Source organism: Rhincodon typus, chromosome 13 (assembly GCF_021869965.1).
Source record: "Rhincodon typus isolate 14 chromosome 13, sRhiTyp1.1, whole genome shotgun sequence".
Lineage (NCBI taxonomy): Eukaryota > Metazoa > Chordata > Chondrichthyes > Orectolobiformes > Rhincodontidae > Rhincodon > Rhincodon typus.
Window position 1 is genome coordinate 39,050,564 of NC_063344.1, and position 16,494 is coordinate 39,067,057.

At 36.8% G+C, this 16,494-nt stretch overlaps 1 protein-coding gene across 1 annotated transcript in view; it reads right to left on the bottom strand.

Annotated features, from left to right (window-relative positions):
- The window catches only part of LOC109939135 (inactive N-acetylated-alpha-linked acidic dipeptidase-like protein 2), a 221,019-nt gene that overhangs the window by 189,935 nt on the left and 14,590 nt on the right, over positions 1 to 16,494 (bottom strand). Inside the window, exon 2 of the mRNA XM_048604809.1 lies at positions 8,617 to 8,748. Within this exon, the coding sequence (XP_048460766.1) occupies positions 8,617 to 8,748 (132 nt within the window). The remainder of the gene's footprint in view (positions 1 to 8,616; positions 8,749 to 16,494) is intronic.

A 16,494-nucleotide genomic window follows, 5' to 3' on the forward strand; every position in this document is an offset into this window, starting at 1 on the left:
CCCCAGTTCTGAGGAAGGGTCACCGGACCCGAAACGTTAACTCTGTTTTTTCCTTCACAGATGCTGCCACACCTGCTGGGCTTTTCCAGCAATTTTGTTTTTGTATTGGATCAACCATCTTCCTTCACATTCACAAAGCACTGCAGCCAGATAAATTGCATTAGATGGTACTATGCAAAGTTGAGAATGAAAATTGCAAAGACAATGCCAATCATTTTTATCTTCCTTAGATTCAGGAATGGTGCTCGAGGACTGGACATTTGTAAAAATGATGCCATTGTTCAAAACAAGGTGTAAGGATAGCTAAGCAACTACAGGCTAATCAGTTTAATTTCTGTGGTTCAGAAACTGCAGAGACAATAATTCTATGTAAAATTAATAATCAAATAGACAAATGTGTTAATTAAGGAGAACCAGAATTAATTTCTTAAGTGTTTTAAATGAAAATCATTTTAAATTAATTTTTCCAGTGTTTTTTTTAATGAATCAGGGTAATAGGTGTTTGGTACAAACATGTTAGCAAAGAGTTATTATCGCTTGTATTTAAGATTTTTTGTGGACTTGATTTTGAAGGAATATGGAGATCCTTACAATGTGTTTTTATTTTAAGAAGTTAATGAAACAACATATTGGAACTTTTATTTAACTAGGACATACATAAAACTTCAGTTAGGCCACAGCTAGAGTATTGTATACAGTTCTGGAATTCACATTACAGAAGAGATGTGATTACCCTGGAGATGATGCAGAGGAGATTTAGCAGGATGTTTGAGGAGTTTTATTTGTGAGAAAAGATTAGATTGACTAGCGTTATTTTCCTTGGAGCAGAGGAGACTCGGAGGGACATGACTGAAATATACAAAATTATGAAGGCCATAGATAGGGTAGACAGGATCAATGACCAAGGGCACAGACTTAAGGTAAGGGACAGGAGGTTTAAAGGGGATGTGAGCATTTATATTTTCACCCAGATGGTGGTGGAAATCTGGAACTCACTGCCTGTAAGGGTGGTGTAGGCAAAAATACTCATTACATTTATGTATTATTTAATATGCACTCGTGATGTAAAGATATACAGGGCGATGGTCCAAGTAATGGAAAATGGGATTAGAATAGTTAGGTGGTTGTTTTTGACCAGAACAGACACAATGGACGAAAGGGCCTTTTTCTGTTCTATAGATCTCTATGACTATAACTCTGAGGCATCTCTTAGAAAGAAAACTGTTTCAAATAATTGCTAGATGTGGTTGCATGAACTCATTCCAGAGAAAACATCTGACTGTTTTTACATTGGGTTTTATGGATGTCTCTGTTTGAAAATTATTTTTTGCAGGCTAGGAGCTTGCTCAGATTTTTAGTTAGGAGGATGCCTACTAAAGAACAAGCTGCTCATCTTCTGTCATCCATTTCCGAAGCACCACAGTGATGAATTCAATGCAAAACCTGATTATACTCTTCCAGAGCAACTGGAAGACAGCTTGACACTAGGCTTCCTGAGCAAGCTGCATCTGCCAAGATCCCAGAGACAGCTGCCTATGTTTGAGGATGCCTGTCTGTACCAGCCAGAATCAGATTGATAACCATTTGAACAATTCAAACCCATAGAGTACAAGAAAGAGGAAGTTACATTGAACTTATACAAGATACCAGTTGAGTGGCAACTGCAGTATGCACTCTTTAGGAAGAATTTGAAGGATGTAAAGAGATTGGGAAAGATGCAGAAGAGGTGAGAATGGTTCAGGGATGAGGAATTCCAGTTAGGAAAATAGATTAGAGAAGACTGGATTATTCTCCTATAGAAGAGGGGATCTGATTGACATGTTTATAAGAATCAAGAGGAGTCAAGACACAGTAAATAAGGAAAAAGCATGATGCCACTCATAAAAAGGTTGAGAACCAAAGGGCACAGTCATAATGTAATTAGTAAAAGAAGCAAAATATTATTAGGAATAACTTTTTCATGCATCAAATGGTTATGATCAGGAATGCGCTGCACAATATTGTGTTGGAGGCAGTGTCAATCAATACATTCAAAAAGGAATTAAATGGTTATTTGAACAGGAATACCGCGCCAGATTACGAGGAGAAGGCAAGAGAATTACACTCAGTGAGATGCTCAGTGGGAAAGCTGGTACAGACAAAATGGGCCAAATAGCCTCCTTTTGCACTGTAACCTTTTATAATTGCTCTGATCCAACCTCAATTACATTAAATACAGGACATAATTTCTAAAGGAGAGATCAAATATAGCCACAGACAATCATATTAATAATTCAAAATACTCAAAACATTTCAATTCTTTTCATTTTGTTTATTCATTAACCTCAGTAATTGGAAGAAAAATAATCTTTAATTGTATTTTTTTAAAATCCCTGCTCTATTGTCTAATGCTGCACTAAATCTTTTAATTGCAACAAGCAAGATTTGTCGACTTGGCGAGCAGTGGATCCAACATGTGGCATCTGCTAGTCTAATTAAAACTAAGTAAATTAAATGGATTCTAGCCATTGCCTGTTTCGTCTTACTACTGGCAATTCCTTTCTGCAGTGACAGTTAATTTAAATTGATGCTGAGTAAAGACTAGTTTAATTGATTATAGAAGACTTTAGTGATGAATATGAAACTACTACCAATCTTTCATGCTCAATCTCTTTCAGCAGATAACTGTGCAGTCTTCAAACTCATTCACTATCATTCTGCTCTCATGCCAAGTGATAGTTTTCAAATTTATGCACCAAAAGGGAAACTCCTTTCATTACATTCTGCAGAAAATAAGCATTAAAGTGAAAGAATTTGAGAATTATGCACAAGTGAAATATTTCTCCACTTCGCTATGCATCTCCTGAAACACCTTTCTCATAAGCTGGTGTAGCAAAAGTAAATAAATGTTTAATTAATAAGTTATTTGGTCTCTAGTAAACTGCTATTGGAATGCAATGAAACAAAATTCTAGGAAAAAGTCCAGATAGTGAAGTTTACTGTAAAAATGTATATTATTGAGTTTAATCAAGTTGCTATTTAATTAGTGGAAGCAAGAGAGAAATACTTCAAGGTTGGGACAGTGTGGAAGCAGACAGGAGGTCATTGTAACCGATTTGACTTCAATTAGAAGTGAAATTGGGTGGGATGTAAAATGTGCAGCTGATCAGATACCCTCGGTTTCCTTGGGCGATTGGATTAAAATTACCCTCATAAACGTGGAGAACATCTCAGACTGTCCTGACACTAAACTGCTTCAAAAGTCACAACCAACATTTGATTCTCCAGAATCTGGGTTATCACTGAAGCCAAGTTCACAAGTGACATTTCTGTAAAGCTTCATCTTACCATGAGAATATAGAACTACAATGTAGTACTATACAATTTAATAAACTGTGACAGAGCATTACAAGTAACTTACAACATATGATCCGCATGTTGCTAACTGGACTTTCAAAATGTAGCAAAATTAATGTAGAATCATGGTATTTCACTTTGTACTTGCTACAGTGATTCAAGTTCAAGACCCAAAATAGATTGTACAGAATCATATTTATTTACCAGTTAAAACATGTCAAAGACTCTTATTTGTAAAGTGATAGCAGGACTTCCTTCCGCTAAAAAACTTTTCTAATGTCAACCAAAAAAAAAGTAAGCAAGACTAAGCATTTTTTTAATATATAAGTCATAAATCAATCAAACAACCATGCTGGTTGTTGGTGGGATTCAAACCCAGGTACCCAGAATATCACCTGGATCTCTGGATTAATAGTCTAGCAATAACACCACTAGGCCATCACTGCCCAATAAATGGTGCACTTAATCTTCTATAGTGGAGCTTAGGATTCCTATATTTTAATGACAAAATATGTGTACAAGTAAAAGTTAAAAATCTGAGAAATAATATTCTCCATATACTTACAAGTATTGTTCTGAGACACAGGTTTGTGAAAGGCAAACAGAATGCTAACATACAACTTACAATACAAGAAACAAGAACTGCAGGTTCTGGAAATATATAATACCAGTTTTCAAGCAGCAAGGCATATTATCATTACATTCTCTCTTGTATTATTCTTCAGTGACCCTGCATAAGTGTGAGGATAAGATGTGAGGAAAAACAAATGGAAAATGCTTTTATAAAACATTTGATTCACTACAGTAAAATGCTTGCATCTTCTTGCTCTTTAGATTTCACAGTATAAAGATCTGTAAATATGATTAATGCTTAAACAAACAGTTAAGGAATTGTAATCTGAGATGCATGTTCTTTGTGTTTTGCCATATTACTCCTGTTGAATCATCTGATCTGATTTTTTTTTCATTGCTTATAGTAATGTCAACCATTTCAGGAGTTGTAGTGTATGCATCATGACACTGTAGCAGGAAGGAAGTTGCATCAATATTAATGTCAAAAGGATTACTAAGCATAGCAGATACGAATACAGTCCGCACATTAACTCTTAAGTTGTTTCGTTTGAATTACTGGATAATTTGATTACATTTACAAGTTTCCTATGCCATTTTAATGCATTTGCTAAATGCAAAATACTGGATATTTGACATTTTTGAGATAAACACAACTTTGAAAGCTACGTAGGCTGTATAAGACTAAGCATATCAAGAGACTTGTGAGCACATTTAGATTTTTCCACTTTCAGTTGAATCATTAATCACAGGAACTACATAATACACAGCATTATTAATAAAATGGTACATACTTTATCTCATTATATATCTTGTTAAATACTTGGCAAGTGATTTAGTATCACTATTGCTCATGCATTCTCCTTGACAAGTTGCTGATGATTTCGCACAAAATCTAATTCAAAGAAATTCTGCATTCCTACAAATTAGTAGTCTTGATGACATTTTATGGTCTGAAATGGGAATGTTGTCACAGTTTGACTTGCCTTAAATAAAGTAGGTTAATAGTTTTTTTTTAAAACGTTTTCACATACAAATTTCAGATTAACAGGAATTTGTAAATATCTGCTTGTATTAAAATAGTCAATGATCATAATGAAGCAATACACGAATATGTTACTTGAAGAAGTTAAGGCAAATTATGAAATGTGTAATCTGTATTCTGCACAAAAAGCTTGCAGCAGCAGAACCTCTGTCCAAATGTCAATAAATCTGACAAGTTGTATTGAGTCTGCTGTAATGAGAATGTTGGATTACATTGTGTGCATCCTGTAATGTTAAAAAATGTTTTGACAAGCAGTCTTAGCAAGAAGCCAAACCAACTAGTGAAATATGTCAACACTGCCTGATGTGCTGACATAGTACATGGATTTTGCTGAACTGCAAGATAAAAAATAATCTACTGAATTGAGCCCCACAAAACAGAATAGGATGAACTGTAAAGGTATACTATCATTTGTTTTTTTTTGAAGTGTATTAAAGTAATTTAAGGCAAAATGGTAAATTCAGAGACCACGGGATCACATTGTTCTTTTTTTAGCTATTTCATTGGCACTGATGTGAATATTCAGTGTTCACCCTCCCACCTCAGGGTGCCCAAAAGCTTTTCAGTAATATCTATGAGCATTGGCACTCGTGACGCAACACATCCTCCTGGATTCATGTTTGAAATCACAGAAATGCCTTTTGTTCCCTTTACTATTGAATCTCCTTTGAGTATTGCCCTTCCAATCTTCATGTCTCCTTATACAGCTGAGCCATCTATGGTAAAATGTACTTGGCTCTGGCTGTATTCACAAGAACAGGAGTAGACCATTCAGCCCCTCAAGCCTATTCTCCATTCAGTGGGATCATAACTGATCTGTAGCCTAAATCTACATACCTTCCTTTCGCTCATATTTATCTATTTCAGATTTAAAACTAACGAATGATCCTGCCTCCACTGCCATTTGCGGAAGAGGGTTACAAACATCTACCACCCTTTGTGTATAGGATACTCCCTAATATCTCTCCTGAATTGTTTGGCACTAATTCTCTGAGTATGCCCCCTGGATCTAGAATCCCAAGCCAGTGAAATAGTTTATCTTTGCGTACCCTGTCTTTTCCTGTTAATATCTTGAAGACTTCGATCAGATCATCTCTTGAGCTTCTAAATTCTGGACAAAACAGGCCTGATTTGTGAAATCTCTCCTCATCACTTAATCCCTGAAGTCCAGGTATTATTCTTGTAAACCTGCATTGAACTCACTCCAAGGCCAATATATCCTTCATTAGGTAAGTTGCCCAGATTTGATCACATACTCCAGGTGGGGTCTAACTAGGATTTTGTATAACTGTAGCATACCTTCTGTATCCTTGCACTCCAGTCCACCAGATACAAAGGACAGCATTCCATTAGCTTTCTTGGTTATTTTCTGCACTTGTGTATGACATTTTAATGATCTATGGGCCTGAACCCCCAGTCTCTGTGAACAATGCACTGTATTTAACTTCATACCATCTAGAAGGCAATCTGATCAATCTTTTTTCGGTCCAAAAAGGATAACCTCACATTTGCTCACATTGAACTGCATCTTCCACAGTTTTGCCCATTCACTTAATCTATCACTATTCCTTTGTAATTTTAAGTGATTATCTATACTCCCCACAGAAACCATCACTTTCTCCAGTATTTATAATCAAGTACTGCTTGGAGAATGAGGTGAACCCAGGTACCTCTACGCTATCTATCCATTTCTTCTTGACATCCTGGTGATTAACCTTTCTCCTTCTTCCTGCGTACTCTTTCTCTTTTCAGCACTATTCACTTAATTTGGCCAAATGACAAAATAATTTGCTGTATTTTAAATGTTACTTCTGTTCGGGGTAAATTAAATTTTCACAATTTTTTACACTTTTTAAAGACATTAAAAGCTACAAAATAGGCCATTACAAAAGATCAAATCACCACCATTGCAAGTTTGTATTGACTCTCCTGGTTTCTGGACCTTCATGGTGTATCTAAAACTAAGCCTTTTATTGAAGGACAAAGACATTAGGCACATTTTAAAGGCTTTTTCTTTAATTTACCAGGAAACTGCCTAGTCTACACTAACATAAATAGAAAATGGTTCTGCATCAATTTCAAAAACTATTTGCAGTTATTTCAAATTGGGTTATTCTTAGGTTATGAACTATCCTGATTATTTTATGTTTACATGATTTTTTTTGAGCTACGGACATCAATCTGCACCAGGTTACCACTTTTTAAGTATATCAAAAATGTGTTTTAAAAGAAACATTTTTTAAAAAACTAAAAATATTGGCTAAATCTGCTGATTCATGGCAGGTTTACATGCAAAGAAATCTGATTCGTATTTTGAGATAGAAAAAAAAATCACTTCTCAACTCTGGCAATATTTTGAAGCATATATGTGGTATGCAGATTACAATGAGGTTCCTCCTTAATAACCTCCTTTGTGAAACATTAGCTTCTCCTCTTTTCACTGGGATCAGTCACATTGCTAATTTCCTATCCCTACTTTCATGGAAATTTATCGTGTTGTGGATGGCAATCAAATTTGCATATATTATTCCCAAATGAAATATGGTAAGTTCATTGTAAAGCCTATGGATAACTTTTAATATTTATATTAATGTATTCTGAGTATAGTATATGGTTCAGCATTCTATTATTTTTCAAAATTACTTCACCACATTGTGGGAGCATTTAAACAGATTACTGGTAATCTCAAATTCATTTCAAACTGTCTGTGTGTTAATGCAAATCCATTGTATGCTTATGTCCCTGATTAGTTCAAATAACATCCAATACTTAACAATTATCAGTTTCACATTTTATTTGCATTTTTTTGCTGGATTGCATACCCACCGTATGCTGACACAAATGATTTGCTTCATTCTTTATGCTGTTCTCCCCATTTTCTGCAATCAGCATATTGTAAAGGTTTAAAGTTGATATTGATATCCAGATCATTTTGTACAGGTGTAAAAATGACAGATTAAAAAAATACAATAAAGGCACAAAAATAATAGAAACAAAGAAATTGGAAAATTAAAATATTAAAGCACACAGAAACACAACAGCAAAATAAAAGAAATACAATTTGGAAGAACAACAAAAGACACAGTTAAAAGTAAGAAACAAATTCACAGATGACAGACAGAAAGCATAATGGGAAATGGGGCTCAACAGTATTAACTAGCCAAGTCTTGCTGTCAAGTGAACAATGGGAAGGAGATGGCCTAGAGGCATTATCACTGAAATTATTAATCCAGAAGCACAGCTCCTGTTCTGGGAACCTGGGTTCATGTCCTGCCAAAGAAGATTGTGGAATTACATTAGGAATTATGATTCTACTCATGGCCACGAAACCATTGCTGATTGTTGGAAAAACCCATCTGGTTCACTAATGACCTTCAGTGAAGGAAGTCTGCTGTCCACATTTGGTCTGGCCTACATGTGAATCCAGGTCCACAGTAATGTTACTAGCTCTTACCTGCCCTCTGAAATGGCCTAGCAAGCCATTCAGTTCAAAGGTAACTAGGGACAGGCAATAAATAGTGGCCAGCCAGCGACTCCCACATTCCACGGGTGAATAAACAGAAGCTATTATTTTTTATTGCAATGTCTATCAGTTTGATCAATATTCCACAAAGCATCAAATTTTTATGATACATAGCATTTCGGTCACTGTTAAATGGACGTACCTTGTTCATAACATCTGTTGCCAGTTGCCGAAGAGAAGGTGACACCACAGTGTTCAGGATTCCATTTCCCATAACAGGTTTGTATAGGTTAATATAGGCCACAGCATTACTCTGTAGAACATGTTTCATTTCCTGAAAAATAGTAAATTGTTCACTGTATTACAACCAATAAATAAGGAAACTAACCAGTTTATTTTTCTTATTACATATCAGGTAAGAAAAAGGTCTCATTTATACTCCATAAGACCATAAGGTATAGGAGCAGAATTAGGCCATTCAGTCCATCAAGTCTGCTCTGCCATTTGATCATGACTGATATATTTCTCAACTCCATTTTCCTGCCTTCTCTCGCAAACCTTGATCCCCAATTAAGAACCTATATATCTCTGTCTTACTGATACAGGGCCAAAGTAATCCACATTTGTGCGTGTGACCATTAATACTATCCCAAACTATTGTTTCTAGAAGATTCCTCTCGACGGAAGTTAAATTGACTGATCTATAATTAATGTCTCCCATTGTAACAACTTTATAATGTTTGCAACTCTGTAATTCCCTAACAGTATGTTCTTCTACATCTTTCCCATTAGTTGGCAGACTACGGACTACGCAGAGCTATGTAATTGCACCCTTTTTGTTTCTTAGCTCTAACCAAATTAATTCTGTCCTTGAACATTCTGGACATTCTCTTTCTTCAGTGTCACAATTTTTTCCTTAGCCAATACTACCATTGCTCCTCCATTTTGTGCTTTCCTGTCTTTACTGAACACTTTGTATTTAGGAAATATTAACATTCCGAACTGTCTTTGCTTGAGCTAGGTCTCTGTTAGAGCCACAACATCACAATTCCACATGGTAATGTGCACTAGAAACTCAACAGTCTAATTCACTATATTCAGTGCATTCACATAGATGTACTGAAATCCTGATTTAGAATGTTTTAATTTCTTCCTTATTCCATCTCTTCCTATTAATTTACTTTCTCTATTCTCGTGCCATCTATCTCTCCCAGTATTTTGTGCACCCCAGTGTTCTCTCCTGGTTCCCACAGCCCAGCTGATTTGGTGTAAACCCTTCATAATAGTACTCTCAAAATCCCCAGCAAGGAGGTCAGTCCTGGTTCTGTTCAGGTGGAACTGATCAGTTTTGTGTAGGTGTCATCTCCGCACCTATGGTTCAGAAATCTAAAGCCCCCTCTCTTGCATCACCTTTCCAGCATTTCCATGCATTTACCCAAGTTATCCGTGTATTTCTGTACTCACTTGCACATGGTACTGGAGGTAACTGGGAGAAGGTCTTGTTCCTGGAATCATTATAGAATAGCCAAGGGAATAAAAATGCTATTTCCATTTATCATTGGCTACATAACAACAACACAGACTTAAAGGTAATTGGCAAGAGAAACAGAAGCAGAAATAAAAATGTTTACACCAAATGGTTAGGATCTGGAATGTACCGTCTGAGAATGTGCCAGATGCAGGTTCAATTGAGGCATTTGAAAAGAGAATTAGACTATTTTTGAAAAGGAAGAATGTACAGAGAGTGACAGGGAGAAGGCAGAGAATTGACATTAAGTAATTTGCTTATTTGGAGAGTTGACAGAGATATCATGGATCGAATCACCACTTTCTGCTCTATAACAATTCTGAGATTAACATTCCAGCTGAGATTATTATGTGAATAAATAATACTCCTTGTTTAAATACATGAAAATCTGTTGCTGTTGATTTTTAAACCAACGATACACTAATGGGATTTAGGAACATGCACATCAACCTTTTCAAAGGAAACCGACACTGATTATGGATAGTAGGGAAGAGAATTGCAGATTTCAGTTTATCAACATTATCAAATCACAAGATTTGAACATTGACACTAAATAAGGAACAGTCAGCAAAGTTTATCAATGCTTTCTGCAAATCACAGGAACATTGGAAATGCAAGTGGGATGTAGGCTATTCAGCCCATCGAACATATTCCATCATTCAAATAGATCGTAGCTGATCATTGACATCAAGCCATGTTTTCTCACTATAGCCCCATAGTCCTTGATGTCATTATTACTAAGAAATGTATCGATTTTTGTCCAGATCATTCTCAATGATCCAGTTTCCACAGCCCTCTGGGATAGGGAATTCCAAAGATTCACCAACATCTGAGTGAAGAAATTCCTTTTCATTGTAATCTTAACTAGTCTGCCTCTTATTCTAAGGCTACGGCCAATGGTTCTAGACTCATCAGTCGGAGAAATATCCTAATCGCGTGTATCCCCTGTGAGAGTTGTGCAAGTTTCAATGATATCAACTTTCATTCCTCAAAACCACCAGTTTATCATCCCAGGGATTAGACTGGTGAAAGAAAACCAAAAGTTTCTGGAGAAACTCAGCATGTCTGACTGGTTCCTAGGAGGGAGGAACAGTACTAGCGTTCGGAGTCCAATGATTATTTTTCAGAGCTATTCTGTTGAACATTGATTGTATTCCCTTTATGGCACATATGACCTTCTGTGGGTAAGCAGACCAAATTTGTACACAATAATCCCATGGGGTCTCCACAAGATTGCATACAATCCAGACTGTCATGTGTCTTAATTGAAGTGGAAGTCACAGGTTGGAGTGCTCCCACGTATCTGCTGCCCTTGTCTTAGTCTGGTATTGTTAACAGGAAGGCTCTTTAATGCGAGAGAATCAAAATAGCTTATTAAGTATTTTCAGAACTGTTCCAATGTAAATGCTGTGCAATTACTTGGCACAAAATGTATTCACTTAAATATCCTCCCTTCTCTAAACTGTGCATTGCAATGTGGAAGAAGGGTGAGTGCAAGATTAGAGACTACTTCTTCATTCACAGTGTTGTTAAAATAATAAACTATTGTAAAATTTATATAGTATTCTATTTTCAAGCAGAAATGCTATTGAAGCCCTTAAGGAATTAAATATACTCCAGTCTAAGAAGGCATCTCTGTCAAATTGAGTTTAGGCCTCTAAGCTATGAGATTTTGGCAGGTTAGCTATTAAAACACTAGCAAGAGCAATTCTCTCACAAAATGCTTCTCCAGTGCCTGTGACAGAATAGCACTGGAGTTAAGTCAGGCCAGATGATGAAGATCAGTAGCAATTGAAGGGCTTGTAAGATTAGTAATGGAACTGCCGACAGAAAGGCAGCACTAGTATTTTCAGTTGGATCAGCCTGAGATTGACTGTTAGGCGAGACTTAGTGAAAAATACTGGATTTTTTTTGTAGGATTCAATGAAGTCTTTGGGATTATGTTTCTATAGTTTTCTTTGAAATAGAGGTTTCCTCCAATTAGATATCAGGATAATCAAAGCCATTATCTTCTGGTCACCACAAATTTTGTTCCCTAGTCACTGACTCTATCCTATCTGAGGCTGAACCAGACTTTGCAAAACCTCTATGTCATACTTGATACTGAGATAAGCTATTGATCATGCCATCCAAGACCCCTTAATTTTAACCTCTAACATTGCCTGTCTCACTCCTGTCTCAACTCATCTACTTTTGAAACACTACCTCTAGTCTACTATAACATATTACCAACAAACATCCAAGGTTTTATCTTCCATTAATTTTAAGTTATCTAAAACTCTTCTTCCTAACTTGCACCGAGTCACATTCATCTGTGCTTGCTGACTTACACTGGTCAAGCAACACCAGCTTTTAAAATTTCATTCTTGTTTTCACATTCTTCTTATCTCTGGGATATCCTCCACAACTCTTCAGGGTTATCTACATTCTATTAATTCTTCCCTCAAAAGCTTATCCAATTTTAAATTCTGCACAATTGGTGACCATACCTGTGGCTGCCTATGCTGTAAGCTTTGGAATTCCTTCCTTACAATCCACTACCTTTACTGTTCTTTCTTCAATTAAAATGCTCCTTTCTCCAGTTTGTTTTCATTATCTGCTCTAATATCTCTTTATGTGGCTTCATATCATTATTTTGTTTGATAATGCTACCATCAAGCACCTTGGAATGCTTTATGCTAAAGGTATTATACAAACACAAGTTGCTATTGTCATAAAATCATTTATGATACAGAAGGACTCCATTCAACCCATCGAGTTATCCATATAATAATTCAAAAGGTTCCATTCACCTGTTCTATTACAGTAGCCTTTAAGACAATAACATATAGGAACAGAATTAGGCCATTTGGCCATTTGAGTCTAGTCCACCATTTGATCATGGCTGATTAAAAAACAATCTCATGGACATTTCAAAACTTACTTTTCTTGGGATCCGCTGTCAATCTGATTTTCTCAGTCCACCTGCATATTGAAGTCTTCCATGATCATTGAAATAGTGCCTTTCTCACATGCCTCTTCAATCTCCTGATTTATTTTCTGTCCCACATCCTGAAGACTGTTGGGAGACCTGTATATAACCCCCATCAGGGCCATTTTTTCTTTTCCAGTTCCTCAACTCTATGCACACAGAATCTATGCCTTCTGACCTTACATCATTTCATGTTATTCATTTAATTTAATTTCTGACTAACAAGGCAATCCTACTCCCTCTGCCCATCTGCCTTTTGATAGGACACCTATCCTTGGATATTTAGTTCTCAGCCCTGGTCCGCTTGCAGCCATGTCTCGGTGATACCCACAACATGGCACCTGCCAATTTCGATCTGTGCTACAAGGTCATTTACCTTGTTTCGTACACTGCATGCATTTGCGCATAACACCTTCAGTCCTGCAAGATTATTTATTTCAAGTTCCCATTTAATTTCACTGATTGATCATTGATCGTCTCTGGTTCCACCATCTTCACGGGCAATGAGTTCAAATTATTACCACTTGCTACGTAAAATGTTCTTCCTTTGCACAAGGGGTCTTATTCAATTCAAGCATTGACAACCTTACCAGTACACCCTGTCTGTTACTTTTCACCCTATCCATTACCTCTTCTTCTAGCTATATTTTGTATTGTACTTACTAAGGAAGAGGAATCTGACAAAGTACAAAATTAAGCCTCAGTTCCTGGCCGCATTTCCAAGGATATGTCACAATCTTTGTCTTTAATGAGGTGCGTTCTATGTCTTATTACCTGATTACTAATTACATACTAGTATAAGATATTTTTGGTTCTCTGTAATTTTGACTGTCATTCTATTCTTATATTCTCCCATTCCCAATCTTATTTTTCTCTTCACCTCTTTTCACTTCTATGTTTTTGATCTTGTTCTGGTCTCAAAGATTCACCTGACATGCACCTTCTTCCGTCTTGTTGTTGCAGTATTGCTTGTACATGTACCTATGTTTGACTAGCTGTGAACATGCAGCTAATTCATACAGAAAGGCAGCAACATTTTGAAATTGATCAGCTATATTCTAATGCTCACCAACATCTCTTTCATGGTTGCTGTTACATTTTTACAGGATGTTTTTAACACACTAAAATACTGTATAGGATAACTCACTGTTTCTGCAGATATACAGACAGCATTTAGCTACTTCATGGAAATGCTGGCAACAATGGAATTAATGAGTGGTTAATTAATTTAATTTGTGAAAGAAGTAGTGCATTCATTGACAATATATTTGAATTCTGCCTTTAAATTAAATCTTTTCACTGACCCATACTATTCTGGTCAGTGGTAAAGCGAGATTAAGAATTATTTGCTGAATTATTGCTGGTTTTGTACTGCGTAAATGTTTGCAATACAGATTATTAAAGTGGTTTTCTTTACTGTTGACTTAAAACCTTGGATTTGCAAATTATATATCAACATTCAAAACCAAAGACGCAGTGTAGTAAGGCCAACATTAGGTCAAAAATGTGTTGGAAGTAGACTCAATAACTTACAAAAGGATTTGGATAAATACTTGAGGAGAATATTTGTAAGGCTATAGGGGATAAACAGGAGAGTTGGACTAATTATGTAACTCTTGCAGATATAGCACTTCCTGCACTAGCCTTCAGTGCTACATCAGAGAATCATGGAACACACCTTCTGCAATGTTGTGCCATTTTTACCTTTCTTTAAGATGAGATACTTTTCCCCAATTACTTCCAGCACGTGCTGCAGCAGGATGCAAGTTTTCTTTAAGAGCTGCAAGGTGATTTCAAATAGTGCAGACTAGATTTAGGTGGTGCTCACCTCATGTCAATCTGTGTGCTGTCTGAATTACAAAATACTCTTGTATACAAAATACCATATTGGCATTGCCCACTTTCAAGCTTTATTGCCTTTATGTGGCAGAATAATCTTGCTTGTTGCCTGGATGGATAGGAATCCTGTTTGTGGAGAACAGCAAAACAGTATTGAATAGAGGGCATAGATGGACATCCTGGAGTTTCATTTGATTGCCTCAGGATATTTGTGCAGGACCTTTTCTCAAGAGATTAAATGACTGAAATAATATGTAGCTTGTACTCAAAATGTGGAAGAAGTGTACAGGATTCCCAAATAGTCCGTTCACATTCCTGTGCTTTCTTGTGGTCTCATTTGAATGGTTCAAAAGTAGATCTCTTACATTAATCTTCCTTGTTAAAGAAAATAATTTGTTTTGAAGATTACTGTTTCGGTGGAAAGTTTAAACTACCTTCAATTTTAAAGTGAATGTTTATAACCTGCCTAGTAGTTTCTTACAATGAGTTCTGCCTGATTTGAGTTTATCCGTCAGAGCATTCAGTGCCCTTTTTTAGATTCCAAGTGGTACACAGTTCTTTGTTATTATAACCACTGTAAAAAATTGCTTTCTGTAAATGTTCAAAACTTAATATTCTTGTCATTGATAAAGTATCTTAAGATCTTCAATTAGAATTAATTTTTGCTGGGTCAAAGGATTGGAACAACTTTCCAATCTGGGCCTATAGCCACCCCATATTAGTGTGACTGGACTGTGAGCATTGACTGACGTGTCATGATGAATTCATTTTTCCATTGAATTCGGAAATGGGCCCTCAGTCCCTGCTTGTCCATTCATTGAACATCATTAATGTGTGAGATAAAGCATAATGAAGATTTAAAGCATTACAAAACAGCATCAGCTCTTAACAACATGACAGTAGAAAGATGAAAGCTATTATTTGGACTGAATTATGAATAGAAGGGAAGCCACCACAGAATGTATTGGCAACAAACAGACTCTGAAAGAAGGTAGTGCTTTCTTAAGTCTAAATGTGAGGGGTTTTGGTACCAGAAGGAAAGGCTTGGTGCATTGCTAGGCTGCCAGGAAGCATCCTGTCAATGTCAAACACCATGTAGGAGTCCAGTACTACATACTGCTAAAGGGCTTTGCTCAGACTTTAGGACCCATATTTTCCAGCTTGGAAGTGGTGGCCAGCTCCACGATAATGCTTCAAGACCTGTACATAATGGTCAATATCTCAGTTTCCTTTGTGGCATAAACAGAAGCCACCCAACACTTCAGTGCTGCAGAGGCAGTTCAGACCCAGGGTAACACATCCGTAGTTGATGGCTGCGTTAGTGCAACTTGCTGCTATCATGGCTGCAGGTACCATTGGCACAGGGCTTGCAGGGTCTCCCAGCAATCTATGCCCCAGCAGATTACTAGAGTATCCAAGGCAGTGGTGGTGGTGGTGTTGTTGAACACAAATTCACTGACCTCTATGATAGCATTTGTCTTCCAATTCATCAGGTGGATAGCCCTCACCACCCAATAGCCGTTTTACATGGTGCCACAAATACTGAGAGCACAATGGATTTAGACAAAACAAATGCAACGTGACAGCTGCCAGCATGGTAGGCATTCAGTTGCATGATGTGCAGAGCACAGTCACACGCCAAGCTGCACATTCAGGGAGAAAACCCTTACAGTTACAGTACATCTCTGCATTCCGATAAACTACCGACAATGTCACATCCATGCAGCCAGTAGTATCCTGCA